At 41.4% G+C, this 18,948-nt stretch overlaps 1 protein-coding gene across 4 annotated transcripts; it reads left to right on the forward strand.

The window, feature by feature from the left end:
• Positions 1 to 1,505: 1,505 nt before the first annotated feature.
• LOC124117703 (very low-density lipoprotein receptor-like) lies at positions 1,506 to 16,807 on the forward strand. Of its 4 annotated transcripts, XM_048397046.1 has the most exons (9): positions 1,506 to 1,619; positions 2,969 to 3,117; positions 7,363 to 7,506; positions 11,886 to 11,996; positions 12,374 to 12,490; positions 12,682 to 12,804; positions 13,012 to 13,134; positions 13,442 to 13,558; positions 14,222 to 16,807. In XM_048397046.1, the coding sequence occupies exons 1-9, from the start codon at positions 1,603 to 1,605 to the stop codon at positions 15,790 to 15,792; spliced, it is 2,472 nt and encodes an 823-aa protein (XP_048253003.1). In that variant the 5' UTR covers positions 1,506 to 1,602; the 3' UTR covers positions 15,793 to 16,807. The 4 variants fall into 4 exon arrangements, with proteins under 4 accessions (XP_048253003.1, XP_048253004.1, XP_048253005.1 ...); XM_048397047.1 differs by lacking the exon at positions 13,012 to 13,134; XM_048397048.1 differs by lacking the exon at positions 14,222 to 16,807 and having other exon boundaries at positions 13,442 to 13,751.
• The last annotated feature ends 2,141 nt before the right edge of the window (positions 16,808 to 18,948 follow it).

Consider the following 18,948-nt stretch of genomic DNA (forward strand, 5'->3'; position numbering starts at 1 on the left):
GTGTGCTTGTATGCGCGTGCGTGCGTGCGTGCGTGTGTGTGTGCGTGCGTGCGTGCGTGCGTGCGTGCGTAATGTTGATTTTACGAAAATGGGGTATCACGAAATACCCTGCCACAAACACAAACACGTGTTTCGTGGGTAGTGTAAAGTTCGCATGAGCTCGAGTTCAAACGCTGACTTTCAAATATTCTCGTGGCTATCCTGCTTGACATTTTAAGTTTGCCACTTTGTCCTATCTGTTCGAAACGTGCCAGTCAATAGGCAGCGGTAAAAGTGAATTGGTAAAGGACGAGGTGGGATATATGCATACAATAGCTTCACAGTAGATGTTAATAGAGCTGATTAAGAAACCTTTTTGAGGGATTTATCCCAACAATAGGGGGCACGGGTGGACCAGTCGCTTACCGATTCGCAGAGTTGCGTCCCTTGGGCAGGCAAGAAACCTATGACTGTGGGTTCGAATCCCGGTTCGCCCCGATTTTGTCGACACCATATCTGTGTTCGTGGGTTTCACCGAAGTGGTAAACGTCCGAGACCTGCATCATTTCGGGCTTTCCTCCCACATTAAGCTGACACGCCGTGATATAACTGGAATACTGTCAAAAGCGGCACTGAACCAACCTCACTCACTCAACCAACAATATATTCTCCAAACATCCATACAACCCCAGTTATCCTATTATCATATCTTTTTCAAAGTTGTTTTATTGCAATAAAAAGACAAATTCTGACTGTTGTGTTACATGAAGGCTGTGGTTGCACAAAGGAGCTATCTGGTACATTATGAAATCGTAAAATCCTCTTGGTCACTGGTGATCAATTTGCTTTAGCACTTAATAAATCAATATCAAAGTATGTGATAGCACTCATCATGTTTCAGGACTTAAAGGGCAAGTTCACACGGAAATGAAGCAATTTTTCTTGTACTTTTTCCACATTAAAAGTGTTAACATAGAAGTGTCATAGACAAAAATATAAAAACATCATATTTAATTAACATATTTTTTGCACTAAAACGATTTATATTTTTCACATTTACCAAGTGTTCTATTTCCATAACAAAAACACCATGGCTTATGCCCCTTGCAATATGACGTCATTGGTGCCAATTGATAAACATTATGACGTCATCATGCTTTGTTAGAGCCGCTTCACGTGGTGTAGGTACAGTTTTGTGATTCTAGCGTCTCAGATGCCAGCCAGAATTGTGTTATGCTGAGTCACTACTGCGCCGGAGTGTGTCGTAGACCATGTTGTTTTACCGCAAACTGGTCCTTGATATCTTTTGCGTTGAGAATAGACAGGGACCCAGTTGAATTGGCACCAATTACGTCATAATCTAAGGGGGATAACTCAGGCCTATTTCGCTCGTAAAACGAAGGCCTCATAACGGCATATCATTTTAACACTATTGTGAGCTTCCTACTTTCACTGTGAAAAAAAATGAGCGTATATTTTCAAACACAGATACTAACTAATTCTAAAATTGCGTTTTGTTTAGAAAAAGAAAGAAAGTGATTTTTGCGTGTACACTTCCCCTTTAAGAAACACAACACGAGAAGCGCAATATATGGAATATATCGATGGGACGATGGGACAATTATGACTTATACGAACTGGTAGGTAATCATGTACAAGCGATGATTAATTTAGTGTTGTTCAACATGTGTTCCCAGATAAACAATTAAAGGTCACTGTCATTAAATTCTGTAATATTTATGTATGTTTATATATATATCAGTCAACCGTTAAGATTATTTTTGTAAACATGTACGGAATACAGTTACAAATTTAATAAGTTATAAACTTCTGGTCGCATGTGAAAAAAAAACAATAAAAAAGAAGTTGATATTATCCATTTGCATGCGAGAGCTTCCACCTCAAACGAGCCTCTTCAGGCCATACATACACTCCTCAAAAAAGGAAACGCACAGGTAGTATGTAGTTATCTGAACCAGACTACACAAAAAATCCGGTATATAAATTGGATATGTTATTGGAAATTGTTGGTGGCCTGATATTCGACAAACGGTGCGTCAAATATGCAATGTCTTAAACGGCATTGTTTTCACACTTGTTCAAAAATGTCATGCGGGAAAACAGTAAAGCAAAATGCACGTGCAAGTTTTGGTATTCGTAACTATTGGTAGTGGTTATAAACAGGCAAGCATAAGCCAATAATTTGTCATTCATTTGTAAACATTTTTATACAAGTTTGAAATTGACGAGACTCAACTCTGCCGATCGGAACATCGACATACGACGTATCCAAAGAGGGGAATCGCAGTCTTCTGTTACACGCCACTTCAACTTCCAATACAGCATCATTTGGCGCCTTTTGGACCGACACACAGAGTTCAATTCTACTGAACGTCCGAGAACCAGCCGACAAAGAGTTAACATCCCTGCACAGCATAGCTACATTCGACTGTTCATCTTACGTCATCGCAATGCCTAAGCTACGGAGACTGCAGGACGCATATCTGGTTTGAGGAAGATATCAGTCCAGACTGTCAGAAACTATCTTCGCGAGGGTGGAATCCGACCCAGAAGACCAGTTATCGTTCCTGTTTTGCAACAGATCCATCGACAGCGACGATTGCGTTGGTGCCATACCGTTTCATCCGTTGGACAGAATTCGGACATTTATCCAGTCAGTGCTAAGGAGATGCACTGTGATTGCTGCCCGGGGCGGTCACACGATATACTGATTACAGCGCAACCTTGTGGCCTTATATGACATAACAACGATCAGTTTTCAATACCTTTGCACAACGACAACATGTGACTAACGATATCCAAAATTTCATATTGCTATCTATGATACGAAATTAAATATGTCGACTTTATTAGGTACAATAGATTTTCTGAAACTCTACCTATGCGTTTCCTTGTTAGAAGAGTGTATGTGCTGATTCATTTGACTACAGACCAGAAGATAAGATATTCGATTAATCTTGGCCAACAGGGGCACGGACGGGGTAGATGGAGGGACGCTTCAAAGATGCTTTTTGAAGAATATGACAGAAGACGGGTGGCAGGATGTTTTTTGCAATGACAAAGTAGCCCGTACCATCTTGTGCTCAAACGAAGTTCCGGACATAAAGCACTTGCACGGTACGTATATTTATATACTGAAACAAATTAAAAACTTCACAATCCTAAACTTTTAACATTTTGACCAGTTATCATTGTGGGCCCTTATTGTGTATTTAAACAGTAATGGCCACGTAATGTCTTCAGATATGTGCAGGTGAATCGATCAAAATCATGTGCACAGCACTAAAGTGGCAAAAGTGGTATTTCACGTGCAACTGGTCACGTGGCCATAATAAACAAGAAAACAAAAGTCTTTACGGCCATTTGTCATGCCACGTCTTTCAAATGTGCAGCGTGAACGTGTCATCGGCATGTTGCAGGCGGAAACGTCCGTAGCTGAAGTCGCAAGGACGATGGGTTGTAGTCGACGGACTGTTTATGATTGACAGATGCGTCTACAGCAAACGGGTACCACCGCTGATCGCCCTCGGGCAGGTCGACTACGTGTGACGTCACATGCAGAGGATCGTCAGATTGTCTTACGTCACCTCCGTAACCGATTTTTGACGGCTACATCAACCAGAAATGAACTGTTTAAGTGTAGACTGAGTGCGCAAACTGTTCGAAACCTTCTGAGAACTGCTCATCTTCAAGCACGACGGTCATACTGCGGGCCGATTCTGACTCAATAACACAGACGTCAACGTCGACTGTGGGCACAGGGACACTTACGATGGACTCAGAGGAATTGGAATCAAGTCGTGTACAGTGATGAATCCCGATTTAATCTTCGATTTGCTGATGGTAGGGCGAGGGTGTGGAGGCGCCGTCATGAACGTTACGCCCAGTGTTGTATACAGGAAGTTGACAGATTTCGAGGCGGAAGTGTCATTGTGTGGGGTGCTTTCTGTGGCAATGCACGTTCCAGGCTTCTTGTCATCCGTGGCAACCTCAACGCTGCTGCTTCTGGCACCAGAACTTCTGCCTTTTATGGCAGCACATGGACCCTGTTTGATCTCCCAACACCGCAATGCCAGACCCCACACAGCAATTGTGACAAGGAATTTCCTTCAGAATGCGGGAGTCAACGTCATGGACTGGCCGTCAAGGTCTCCCGACCTCAACCCATCGAACACGCCTGGGCTGCTCTTGGCAGAAGTCTGCGCACTCCCCAGAACCAACCACCGAATTTGCAAGATCTTGGCACCATTTTGCAGCAACAATGGCTTCGTCTTCCCAATCATGTATTCACAAGCATCACAAGATCCATGCGGTGGCGTTGTGTGGCAGTTGTGGACGCAAATGGTGGCCATACACGCTACTGAACTTGTGTGCCATCAGATTCTCGTGCTTGGGACTGATTTAAACTGTTGATGTTATTACCGAATACCCTAGGTGCTTGGAACAAATTATGGTTACCACCGTTAAGTAAAATCCTTCGTTGGACATTAATGATTAAAAATTACCGTCTCTGATTCATTTGTCCGTTGTATATGATATATGGGATTACTTTTAAAAATGTGAAGTTTTTAATTTGACTCAGTATATATACTCTGAAAAGTATCAGCACCCAGCCCATACCCACAGTTACATTATGCAGTGGAAAACGATTATTGTCAACATACAGATGTCATTCGCTAACCAGACGTCTGATTTTCAAAATGGGTATGATGTGCCTATCGTAGTGCAGTCCCTGTGTCGTTGTATTCAGGGTTTGAACTGGCGGGTCTCTAGCTGTCAATTGGTGGCCAATATAATCCCTCAGGTGTTTAGGATGGTTCAGATGAAGGGTTGTCAATATTTTTTGGAAGTGGATTTTACAGCAGGCGCTGCTAAATTAATGCTCATTAGTATATGTACACAAAAGTTAAGCGCCCCCACCATATTTGTGAGCTGTTACTTTTGGCACTTAATGATGACTATTATAACGAGATGTACGATTGTTATAAGCCGTATATGTAAACCTCATGTGATGCAAAAGTTGTCCCAAAGCAAGTTTATCTTGTGTTCCAAAAGAATATGTGCAGAAAGGAATTTTACCGAAGACTAGAAATTGAAGGATTAGAAAACATTGAAAAACCTTTTTGGTCATGTAACTGTCATGATATCAGCAGACCATATCAGGTGTCACATAGACACCCTAGGGAGTGCAGAGTCTATTGCAAGATAGAAACGTCAGTGTATGATCCACGGGCATTGACCACAGCTTCAACCCTACGCCTCATACTCATTACAAGTCGTCGAATGCTTTTCTGAGGATCCATTCTTCATGAAGTGCGGCTTCAAGTCCAGCGAGATTTTGAACTGGGGGATCACGATGTCTGATTTTCCGGCCAAAAATGTCCCAGAGATGCTCAATCGGATTAAGATCCAGACTACAGGCCGGCCAAGGAAGAGTGGCAATTATATAGTCTCTTGACGCAAATAAGCCAAACTGCCCGAGATCTGTGTGGTCTAGCATTGTCGCCCATGTGAACAGGTCTTGTCTGAAGAGGATGGTTGTCAAAATGAGGGACTACCACTGGACGAAGAATGGCATCTTGGTATTGTTGGCCATTCAGGTTTCCACGAATTGTCACCAGCGGAAGTTTGCAGCCGAAGGAAACACAACCCCATATCATGACAGACCCCCCGCCACATGCTAAGGCCTTCTGGGTGTTTCGTGGTGCAAAACGAGTGTTACGTTGCCTCCAAACACGTATTCGACCATCGACACTCGTCAGACCAATGGATCCTTCTCCAGTTGGCCAAGTTCCATCGACTACGGGCACGACACCATATCAGACGATTCCGTATGTGCCTCTCAGTCAGTTGAGGACGTTGAACTGATCTTCTGGCGTTATAACCAGCCGCTCTGAGGCGACGCCTTACGGTCATCTGCAGTCTTAAATCTGTTGAAGTGGCAAATGGATTTCGCCTGACTAACCTGAAAAGACGTCTATCCTCTCTGTTAGAGGTCTTTCTTGGCCTACCAGACCTATGCCTGTCATTAACATCATTGGTTTGACCATGTTAGACAATCAAACGAGTGATAACACTGTGATGACGACCCATTTGTCTTGCAATGGCCCTGCATGACATGCCAGCATTTTTCATGCCTATCACTTGCCATCTTTCAGCGATCGTTAACTTTCTCCCCACCATGGCTGATTTTCAACCTATATTTGAAGGGGAATCTCACACAGGAGCAAAATGTAACCACGTGTCTGAAACTTGAATTTCACTATTTATAGGGTAGGGGAACTGCAGCAACACGTAAAGCACGCATTCCTTGTTGTATCTGGACAAATTTGGGTTCATGAAACTATGGAAGCCTAATTAAGTCATATATCATTATATTTTGTATTTCTGATTCCCACACGACACTATGAATATGGTGGCCCTTAACTTTTGTGCATGTGTATATATTACCTGTAGTTAAAAGTATTATTTTGTTTGGCTTTTTTGTTTGGTTGTTCTATTACACCGCACTCGGCAATATTCCAGTTATATGACGGCAGTCTGTAGATAATCGACCATACGGTCCAGTGATTGACATCATGAGCATCGATCCACGCAATTGGGATACGATGACATGCATCAACCAAGTCAGTGAGCCTAACCATCCAATCCCATCAGTCGCCTTTTACGACAAGCATAGTCGCCTTTTACGACAAGCATAGTCGCCTTTTACGACAAGCATAGTCGCCTTTTACGACAAGCATAGTCGCCGTTTACGGCAAGCATAGGTTTGTTATCAATGAGAGTCCAGCATTTCACTCATTGTTTTCTCAGTAAATTTCAGATGGCATTTGCTTTCATTTTCACAAATTGTCCTAAAACTCTGAATATAAATACGAAACTGTATTTGTGGTCATCACGTTTTGTAACAAAAGTCCTATGGAACAAGGAATGCAGTTTTTCCTTAAGTTTGTCACTTGGGATAGTGATGTACACAGTTGAAAAATCAAATGTTTTGACAAAAAGGAACTTGGTTCTTTTCTGAGATTGCAAAACGTCAAGCAGATCCTTTGAGTTTTTGAGAATCCACATGTTAGTTATTCCATATGTGGACAAAAACTGATGTTTCCTGAGGTTGGGAGTAATTGAGTGAGTGATTGGTGGTTCTACGCAGCTATTAGCAGCACAAATCCCTCGACGGGAAGCATGAAATCAAGCTTCACATTTTGGGAAGCGTGGCTAGATTAACTCGCGATTCAACCGTTAGGCTACCCGACTGCCTCTAAAAAATGGAAAATGATTTACACTTTACGGTGATGGAGTATTTTGTGCAGAATGGTACTAAAGATAGATTTTTACTGATATAATATTTCATGCTTTCAGATACTCCATCGCTTCCAGAAGCCAATTCCTCTGGATACGACCATGAGTTGTTTACTAACTGCACTAATGGAGAGCTTGTGTCAAAGTTCAACTTATGTGATGGAAGGTTCGATTGCAAAGACAGAAGTGACGAATCAAATTGCGGTAATATTGATTTATAAAACTGCAGAGAAACATTCTGGATATCGGTGATAGAATGGGCATGGTTTGTGTTGAATAATTGTAATGAACGATTTTGTATTGCTATTTGTATCTCCAGTGTTTGCCTTAATGAATAAATAAGCAGTCTGTGAAGTTATTAATGTTGTCATATATATATATATATATATATATATATATATATATATATATATATATATATATACACACACACACCGAAAGGCAAAAGTAAAGTCATGTGGATGTATCATATAAATATCTTTATTTTCAAATGCTTATGTGTAAGTAAAGACATCGGAGAAAGTCAGTGTTTGACCCACATGAAATTAACAGTCTGGGGAACGTTTTTGCGAATTGTGAATTTGGGGAGGCACCAGAAGACATCACAGCTGGGGGGTTTAAAATCAGTACCTGGTGTGGCCACCACGGGCGTTGACTACAGCCACACATCTCCTGTACATGGAGCAGACTAGCGTGTTGATGAAGGCCATTGGGATATGAGCCCATATCCTCAGGAACGCTATACGCAGTTCTGCTGCAGTTGTCGGCCTTGGGCGTACGTCGTTGAGTCGGCGTTGGAACTCATCCCACAAGTGTTCAATGGGATTTAAATCCGGACTGAGGGCAGGCCAAGGCATGATTTGGATGTTGTGCTGGAGGAAGTCCCTGGTGACTCTAGCAGTGTGGGGACGGATGTTGTTTTGCTGTGATTTTGATGGGGTCTGAGGACTTGGTCAATGTAGCGGAGAGCTGTGATGCCATTACCCCTGCCTGGACCAATATTCTGAAAGACCACAGGTCCCACTCTCTGGTTCAGTCCGATTCCAACCCAAACCATGATGCTTTGGCCGCCCCACGGGTCTCGTTCCATAACACAAACATTATCATAACGTTCGCCCCTCCTTCGCCTGACCCTGACTCTGCCATCCACCGTTGAAACACAGTAGCGACTTTCATCAGTGAAGATGATTCTTCTCTATTGCTGTTGACTCTAAGTTTGATGCTGCCTGGCCCATTGCAGTCGGGCCTGTCGGTGACGATCTCTCAGGATGGGTACACGAGCAGGACGGTGGCACGAGATGTTGTTGGCATTTAGGCGACGTCGGACTCTACGATCACTGATGGGACGCTGGTGGTTGCCAATGGTTTGCCGAGCTGTTTCAGTGGCCATTCGGAATCGGTTCTGCAAATGTTGGCGTATCATGAACCGATCTTGTCTGGGAGTAGTGACTCTAGGACGACCACTGCGCGGTCGGTCGTCGGTGGTGTTGTGGCGATGTTGCAAACGATATATCGTTCTGACGTTGACATTGAATGCATTTGCAACGACATGTGCACTCTGGCCTGTATGCAGTCTTCCGATCGCTTGTTGTCTCTCATTTCCTGATAATCTTGGCATGGCTGATGAATCGAAATAACGAAAGCCAGCTTAACAGTTTTGGGTGTCTTTTATACCCATACCATCCACGATATGCACGTGCATCATGTTTTTGACAAGAGTCCCATTGCACTTTTGTAGGCTGCGTTTGGGCAAAGCACTTCATTGTAAACTCAATTGTTTAATGGACTTTAAGGCAACAAAAAGAAGCAGTAGAATGACAAATGAGTTTATTGACCACAGAACATGTAACTTCCAGTGTCTGTTAAGTTTTATCACTATTTTTAGAAGTGACGTTTCTTTTGCCTTTCAGTGTATATGCAAAAATATATAAAAGCAAAAAAAATATTGATGTCAATTTATACACACACACACACACACACACACACACACACACACACACACACATGAAAAACACAAGAAAACAAAAGTCTTTAGGGCCATTTGTCTTGCCACGCCTTTCAAATGTGCAACGTGAACGTGCCATCGGCATGTTGCAGACGGGAACGTCCGTAGCTGAAATCGCATGGACGATGGGTTGTAGTCGACGGACTGTTTATGCGTCTACAGCAAACGGGTACCACCGCTGATCGCCCTCGGCCAGGTCGACCACGTGTGACGTCACATGCAGAGGATCGTCAGATTGTCTTACGTCACCTCCGTAACCGATTTTTGACGGCTACATCAACCAGAAATGAACTGTTTAGGGGTAGACTGAGTGCGCAAACTGTTCGAAACCGTCTGGGAACTGCTCACCTTCACGCACGACGGCCATACTGCGGGCCGATTCTGACTCAATAACACAGACGTCAATGTCAATTGTGGGCACAGCGACACTTACGATGGACTCAGAGGAATTGGAATCAAGTCGTCTTCCGTGATGAATCCCGATTTAATCTTCGATTTGCTGATGGTAGGGCGAGGGTGTGGAGGCGCCGTCATGAACGTTACGCCCAGTGTTGTGTACAGGAAGTTGACAGATTTCAAGGCGGAAGTTTCATGGTGTGGAGTGCTTTCTGAGGCAATGCACGTTCCAGGCTTCTTGTCATCCGTGGCAACCTCAACGCTGCTGCTTCTGGCACCGGAATTTCTGCCTTTTATGGCAGCACATGGACCCGGTTTGATCTCCCAACACGACAATGCCAGAACCCACACAGCAATTTTGACAAAGAATTTCCTTCAGAATGCGGGAGTCAACGTCATGGACTGGCCGTCAAGGTCTCCCGACCTCAATCCCATCGAACACGCCTTGGATGCCCTTGGCAGAAGTCTGCGCACTCCCCAGATCCAACCACAGAATTGGCAAGATCTTGGCACCATTTTGCGGCAACAATGGCGTCGTCTTCCCAATCATGTGTTCACAAGCGTCACAAGGTCCATGCGGTGGCGTTGTGTGGCAGTTGTCTACGCACATGGTGGCCATACACGCTACTGAACTTGTGTGCCATCAAATTCTCGTGCTTGGGACTGATTTAAACTGTTGATGTTATTACCGAATACCGTAGGTGCTTGGAACATATTATGGTTACCACCGTTAATTAAAATCCTTCTTTGAACATTAATATAATATATATTATACATAACATTTTACTTCAATATTTTTTTGCATTTAGTGAGGTATCTGATACGCGGATTGAAAGTGTCCTGTTTTTACGTTTATAACCAAATTTGTAAATAGCCAGTGTCTTATAAGTGAAAAAGTACAGCTTCAGTGAGTGAGTGAGTGAGTATGGTTTTGCGCCGCTTTTAGCAATATCACGGCAGGTGACACAAGAAATAGGCTTCACACATTTTACCCATGTGGGGAATCGAACCCGCATCTCCGACGTGACGAGCGAACGATTTAACCACTAGGTTACCTTTAATGGTCTTGAAAGCAATGTCCTTCAATTTTCACCAAGGCTTGCCGTAATAGGTGACTAAGGGGATCGGGTGGTCAGGCTCGCTGACTTGGTTGATACATATCATCGATCCCAAATGCGTGGATCGATGCTCATGATATTAATCACTGGATTGTCTTGTCCATACTCGATTGTTTACAGACCGCCGTCATATAGCTGGAATACTGCTGAGTGCGGCGTTAAACAACAAACAAACAAACCAAACAACCAAGTTATGAATATAGCCAGCAGATTTGTTAAGTGACTTGTCTCTTTACATTATTCCAGTTTGAAGTGATGATAAATAAAGAAGGATGCAGTCAGGGTCCAACAAAAGGATCTATCTTTCCGTACTTGTCTTCAGTTCCGCAACTGAATCCCTTGAATAACTTGTGTTTATTGACAGTAAACATTTTGTCAGAGAACCTATTGACATAGATAATATCTTCAGCAAGAATATTATACTGAACCGCAAAAGAAACGTCACTCGAAGTAACATTGCATGAAAAATTTTCATTTAAATACCTGGGTAATTTTTGTCAAAGTTTCTAAAATTTAACATTACCTTGTCCGGAAAAATGAAATTTTATGATACAAAATCAAAGCAGATGACAATAAAATCAAGGCCGACAACTGCAACTTAACTGCCTTCAAACGTCCCTTAGAGTGTGGGCTCAAGTGCCTATGGCCTTCATCAACCGCCTGATCCATCCCATGTATCGGGGGCGGTCGGGTAGCCTAGTGGTTAAAGCGTTCGCTCGTCACGCCGAAGACCCGGGTTCGATTCCCGACATGGGTACAATGTGTGAAGCCCATTTCTGGTGTCCTCCGCCGTGATATTGCTGGATGAGAGAGATTGCGGTGAAAACATTCTCAAATCTGTATATCGCTGATGATCAGATGTCATAATCGTTACATTATAACAATTTCTTGGTCAACATTTTCATGAGTGAAGTAAACAGATTTCTCAATATTTGCATTATGCAGAACAAATCCTTATCTTGAGCTTATCAAGGCCCAGAATGTAATAAAAAAATAATGTGCTTTCTTTCCATCGTTACAGATGCTGACACTTGCCATGATGCATATTACTTTCATGTTTAAAGGAACGTCCTGCACCAGCACCCAGTTTCAATGCACTAAAATCAGGTGTGTCTCCTTCTCCTTCTACTGTGACGGTACACGAGACTGTGCGGATGGCTCGGACGAAAACTGCGGTGTGTAATATGCAATTGTAACGCTTCTGGATTTTACTGGAAAGAACAGTGTACTGACCTTATGCTTGAATGAGTGATCATAACTTGAATTCATAGCTACCTATTTTTCGAACAGCGTGTACCCGACTGCTATTGCTACCAGTCATTCCGATATGAACACACAATGCCATCTAGAAAGTGGTCAAATGGGTTCGAATCCCGGATAGGACTCAACCCACAAAAGGTACTGCATCTGTACTTAACTAAGAAAGTGTTATCCTTAATTTAACATTTGTAACAGTCTTTCCTATTGTGTCTCAAAGTCGACAGATATTGAGATATACTTGACTTCTCTCCAATTAAAGCTATTCATGACAATTTTCTGACGTTGTTTCCAGAAAAGGGGAGTTGTGCAAGTGAGGAATGGCAATGTAGAAATGGTCAATGCATTGACTCTGGGAAAAGATGTGACCTGTTCGAAGATTGCTACGACAAGACGGACGAGGCAGATTGTGGTGAACACTTGATTAAATTTGATTTGTATGTGGATGATGATCGGATGTCATAATTCTTAAATTATCACAATTTCTAGTTACGCTTGTGACCATATTTCTCAATATATGAATTGTACAGAACATGATCTTATCTTTAACTTATCAAAAGCCAGAAAGTAATGAAAAATAATGTGCTTTATTCTGTCCTTTAGAAATATGTCGGAGTTTTGTGTGTTTTGATGGCAAGTGTATCCCCAACTCCTGGGTGAATGACGGCGTCGTTGACTGTGATGGCTTTAAGGGAGAGGATGAAAGCGAATATACAATCACCAATGGTAAGCAAATTGACATAACAAAGAACACCATGCTATGTGTTAACCAAAACACCAAAAGTGTTAACATGTCTGCTTTTCCATCATTTACATGGAGCTGCTTACTGAAATATCACAGATCTAACCGTTGTCAAATGTCCTCTGAAAATTCACTACAACCATTCCATTCATATATGAAAAGAGAAAGGAACTGAACCTTCACTTTTTCAGATCTATCAGCAGTAGACATAACATCTGAGCTTCAAAGGAACGTGTCCACCGAATCTGTTTGTGTGTACAAACCAGATATGTTGGGAAAAGCTGTCATACATTTTCCAAGTGATGGAAACTGTAGTAAGTTGGCTTAATTCAGGAAAAGAACTATAGCTATCTTAGCAGCTGGTCTGGTCGTGTGTTAATCTTACTTTGTAATCACGCTTCAAAAGTCAATACGACACTTTTAACGTCATCTATGTAAATTAAATTTCTTCTGAATTTGATGAAAGGAGGTTCCTTTGGCCCAATTGGTTTTTTTTCCAATGGTTTTCTTTTGGTTAAAAGTTTTCAAACAAACATAAACGTAGAAATAATAGGTACACAAAAATATGGTTCACTACAATCGCATTTATATTTTGTTTTTATTCCTTCACTTTCATTCTAGGCTTGGTGGAATGTGAAGAAACACATTACAAATGCCCTAACAGCTACTGCATCCCAATACAGTATGTTGCCAATGGCCTCAAAGACTGTCCAGATGGTGCCGATGAATGTGGTCGTCGTGAGTTATATGATATCTCCAAACTGATGATTTCCACTGTGCATATTCAGAGTAACCTACTGTACGATATTACCTTTGATGCATGTGGTTTTACATGATACTGTCCAATTTCAATTCTAAAGACGACACTGTTTCTTCGCCAATATGTGCTTTTCTGCCTGGATAACAGAGGATGGGTAACAGTGGATGGTAATTGACCGGATTTTTTGTGGGTTGTTGTTGTTATGTAATAATTGAAGATGGCGGTGTGAGCACGTTTTTTGGTCTTGCCTATGCCGGGCCAGTTTAGTACTATTGCCTTTGAATATTTTTAAGAAACAATATTTTGACCTTTTAAATAAGCATTCAAATTTACTCCTGCAACACGTCGGGTCGATTTTGTTACATGAATGATATTGTCTCCAGGTATGATGGTATAATATCCCAAATGACTACCCCACTTGTCGACATTTTTACGTCTCAAAAGTTTTAATCTCATTGTATGACATGTATAAAATCATTGATAAATGTAATTCGAATATAATACTTTCACATATGTCAATATTGACAGGTCGTCATTGTGTACATCAACATCACTCAAGCCCAGTCTCACATTTTGCAATAGCCAGGCTGGAAAATAATTTGCCTTCTTCATCTGTCAGTATTTTGTCATTTCTCTTTCAGACGAGTACAGATGCCCAGGCTATTATCCATGTTCAGGGGAAACATACTGTATTCCCCCAAGTCAGCTGTGTGACGGTATACGGCATTGTCCAGATGGAGATGACGAACGTATGTGTCAGAGCGAGTGTCCACCGTCTTGCATCTGTAGTGGAAGAGTCATACGTTGTGATTCAAATTTCAAGGACATGTCTCAAATTCCATTCGATGTCCGGAAGCTAGACCTATCGGGGGTAGATCTTCACCTACTCTACTGTCGTGTTTGGCTCCCCTACCTGACTGTCCTCATCTTGTCATCATCAAATATAATACGAATTGAAGGAGTTTTTCCAAAGCTTCCAAATCTTTTAACCTTAGATGTAAGTCACAATATGATATCTCACCTAGTTAAAGATTCCTTCTCAAACTTTACCAATTTGAAACACCTTGACTTATCAAACAATGTTAACCTCTCAAACATCGACAATGGTACATTTGCAAAATTGTCAAAACTAGAACAACTGAATTTATTCAACACATGTATCATGGAGTTAAAATCAACGGTTCTACTGGGCCTTTCGAATCTCCGGACACTTAATATTTCACACAGTCAGATGAATTACATCAATGTTGGATCCTTCTCAAGCTTGCGGTTCCTTGAATGCCTTGACATTAGTCAAAACAAAATTCAAAACTTTAATAAAGGAATCTTTGATGGTTTACCATCACTAAAACAGTTACAAACTGATTCATACAAGCTGTGCTGCGACTCTGTGAGACCGAAAAGCCTCACAACAAGTGGCTGTTTATCAAGTAAAAGTACCATTGCTTCATGTGAGGACCTTCTGGGCCAAGATATCCTTCGAATTCTGCTGTGGGTCATTGCTTTAGTTGCTGTTGTTGGGAACATCCTGGTGATCATATACAGGTTCATTTATGACAGAAAATCCCTTCAGAAAAGCTATGGTGTACTTGTGACAAATCTCTCAATCGCCGATTTCTTCATGGGCCTCTACATGATGATCATTGGATTTGTGGATTCATCATTTAAAGGATCGTACGTGTGGCATGATTATGAATGGAGACATAGCACACTATGTGCTTTCGCTGGCTTCCTGTCCACCTTATCCTCGGAAGCTTCGTGCATCTTCATCACACTTATCACGTTAGATCGGCTATTGGCCGTTGCCTTTCCGTTTGGGCAATTCAGGTTTTCCTTAAAGACAGCTGTTTTGTCTGCAGCAATTAGCTGGATTATTGCTATCCTCCTAGCAGGTATTCCTCTATTACCGTCACTGAAGTGGAATCTCTACTCCCAGAACAGTGTCTGTCTTGCACTGCCTCTTTCAAATGACCGACAACCAGGATGGGAATATTCAACTGGGATATTTGTGGGTTTCAACTTTGTCATGTTCCTACTCATAGGGATTTGCCAAGTTCTGATATACAGAGCAGTTACGACATCATCCACGATAAGATCATCTAAGTCCAGTCATGACACTACCATTGCCAGGAGACTTATCATCGTCGTCCTGACAGATTTCCTCTGTTGGTTCCCTGTTGGTGTCATGGGTGAGTATTATGAAATGCAATAACATGTGTCATGCGTGTTCCGGTAGAATCAGTGCTTAACTAATGGCCAAACAAAATTAAAACAAAAAAATAAATTTATCAAGAACTAGTATTTGTTCATTTTAATATGGACCCCCTTCGTGGTCTAGTGATAGAGCGTCCGCCCAGAGAGTGGAAGGTCCGGGGTTCGATCCTCGCCTGCGTCATACCAAGAGACGTTAAAAGATGGTACTTGTTGTAACCCTGTCTGGCGCCCGGCAATAAGGATCTAAAATAAGGACTGTAAGATACAAAGAGGTTGTAATCATGACACGACCATTGCCAGGAGACTGATCCTCGTCGTCCTGATAGATTTCCTCTGGTGGTTCCCTGTTGATGTCTTGGGTGAGCAATGACATGTGCCATGTTTTTTCTAGTAAATTCATTGTGTAAGCAATAGCCAAATCAAATCAAAGGTGTCTTAAAGTTAATTATTTTTAGAAACAATTATCGAGATCTGTGTTCATATTGATAAATACCACGTGAATTAACTCGTCTGACCTTGTAATCTAGGGGTGCTGTCACTACGAGGGGTTCCTTTAGACGGGGAGGTATATTCTTGGACTGCAGTAACAGTGCTCCCTGTGAACTCAGCTTTAAACCCGGTATTATATACAATTCCAAGTATAGTAGAGGCCTTGGTAAGTAGCTTTTGTTGTTGTTTTTTAATCATGATCATCTATCTATACAATTGTGATGCGAGGACATGCATCAACTAAGTCCGCAGCCTGACAGCCTGATCCCGTTAGTTGCGTCTTACGACAAGCATGGGTTGCTGAAGACTAATTCTACCCCGGTTCATTAGGGGTTGGGTAAGTAGTTAGAGAAACTATGCCCACTGATTGCACACTGATTCTACAGCAATTGCTGCTATGCCATCGAATATGTCGCTCAGACGATACTTCAAACAATATTCAAAGCATGAAACATTAAACATGAAATATCAATATTTTGATAGAGAGGAGCCAGAAAAAAAGAAACGCAAACATCAGCAACAGAAGCAGGTATGAATTTTTGTTTCAATAAAGTGATTTAAGTTTATGACAAAATAAATCTTAACACAAACATATTATTCTGACCAGAAATGGCACATTTATCCGTTAATGACCCAAACTGATACCGTTTTATTCTGCCAAAACACCAATACTTTGAATGAAATCATCAATACTTACAATATTGAAGATTATCTGGAACATGTATGTTATCATGTTAGTTATAGGAGATGTCTTACGTATGAGTGAGCACTGTGTTTCCCCACCTGTTGCTATCTCATTGCCTTATATTTCAAAGAAACTGTCCTTAACCCTATTTGTCATGGACATTTTGTAAAGTGTTCTATTCAATTAGTTTCAGTGTTTTCTACAAACATAATATCCATTAAGAAACAAATATCATTTGGAATATAACGATATTTGTCCAGGGTGTATGTAATGTTTAACTCATATAAGGACCAAGCAAAGCATCCGATGAATCATGTACGGACCTACATTGGCGTCCCAGCATATTTATCCGCAAATGACACCAACGAGAAAGCTACCAAATCATCCTCTTATATTCGTGAGAAATATACACGTACCTGCCTCCTCAACGACTAAATATGATGATGATCAATACTCGCATTATTGAAGATGGTCTAAAACACGCATGTTATCATTTAATCTTCAGCACTACTTGCAACACGGTGCAACCTCATTGCGCAATATTTTGTCACTCGAAGGTTGTCTTTTACCGTTTGTAAAATCAACAAAATATTGTTATATCCTCTATTTTGTAAAGGAGAGTTCTATGAGCTTTAGTGTTACCCTGAACCATACTATCCATTTTGAAACAAACATAATGACATTTCTGCATGTGTATGCAATGTTTAACTCGTATCCATCAGGAACAAGCATAGCAAATCATCCGATGAATCATGTACGGATCTACGTTGGCGTCCCGGCCCATGACATGGAGACTCTTGAAACGATGGATAATTTGGAAAACGTGTAGACGACTTTTCCAAATTTGATCTATCAGTGATCTATCAGTGAGACCAGTGAAGATCCGCGGCAGGAAAGGTCTTCAGCAACCCATGCTTGCCGTTAAAGGCGACTATGCTTGTCGTAAGAGACGACTAACGAGACTTGGTTAATGCACGTCATCGTATCCCAATTCCGTGGGTCGATGCTCAAGAAGTCAATCACTGGATCGTCTGGTCCCGACTCGATTACTTACAGACCGCCGTCATATAGCTGGAATATTGCGTTAAACAACAAACAATCAAATCATGACCCATCAGTGACAAAAATTAGGTCCATGCTATTCTCTATGTTGATTTGTACCATATGTACTTGTGGTTTTTTTCAGGTAATAACTGACTTGCCTTTGCAACGGTGAGACAAGATACTCTCACCATTTCGCGAACATCTTGTATCATACAGTCGGAGTCGTACAAAAGACTCTTATGATTGTGAATGTTATGATTATGGAAAGGATTGTTTCACGTTTATTTATTTCAATCGTGATTTACGATTCTGTTTCAGGATATACTGAAGGTTTGCCTGTCATTGGAAAGCCGACCAGATCGACTCGCTGTATCAGAGGACGTGGTGTACCTCATGCAGGTCAGGAAACAGTGTGACGTCAGGGACCAGAGTAAAGATGGCACTAGCAGCGATGTCACAACTGACATTTGATCAAAGCTTATGTGATGATGTGATGATGTCTTCCTACAGCTTATCGAATAAGCTCAAAGGATGTATTTTTATTAATCCAATTAATGTTACAATAGTTTTTATTACCATAGTCACCAAACAATCATACCTGAAAATTACTATTCTCTCACTAAAACTGAGCTATATCGTCTTAACGATAGTTATATTACCATGGTCACCAAAACAATCATACCTGAAAATTACTATTCTCTCACTAAATCTGAGCTATATCGTCTTAACGATAGTTATATTACCAAGGTCACCAAACAATCATACCAGAAAATTACTATTCTCTCACTAAAACTGAGCTATATCGTCTTAACGATAGTTATATTACCAAGGTCAACAAAACAATCATACCTGAAAATTACTATTCTCTCTATAAAACTGAGCTATATAGTCTTAACGATAGTTATATCACCATGGTCACCAAAACAATCATACCTG

The sequence above is a fragment of the Haliotis rufescens genome, unplaced genomic scaffold (assembly GCF_023055435.1).
Source record: "Haliotis rufescens isolate VD_foot unplaced genomic scaffold, xgHalRufe1.0.p SCAF_16, whole genome shotgun sequence".
Taxonomy (NCBI): domain Eukaryota; kingdom Metazoa; phylum Mollusca; class Gastropoda; order Lepetellida; family Haliotidae; genus Haliotis; species Haliotis rufescens.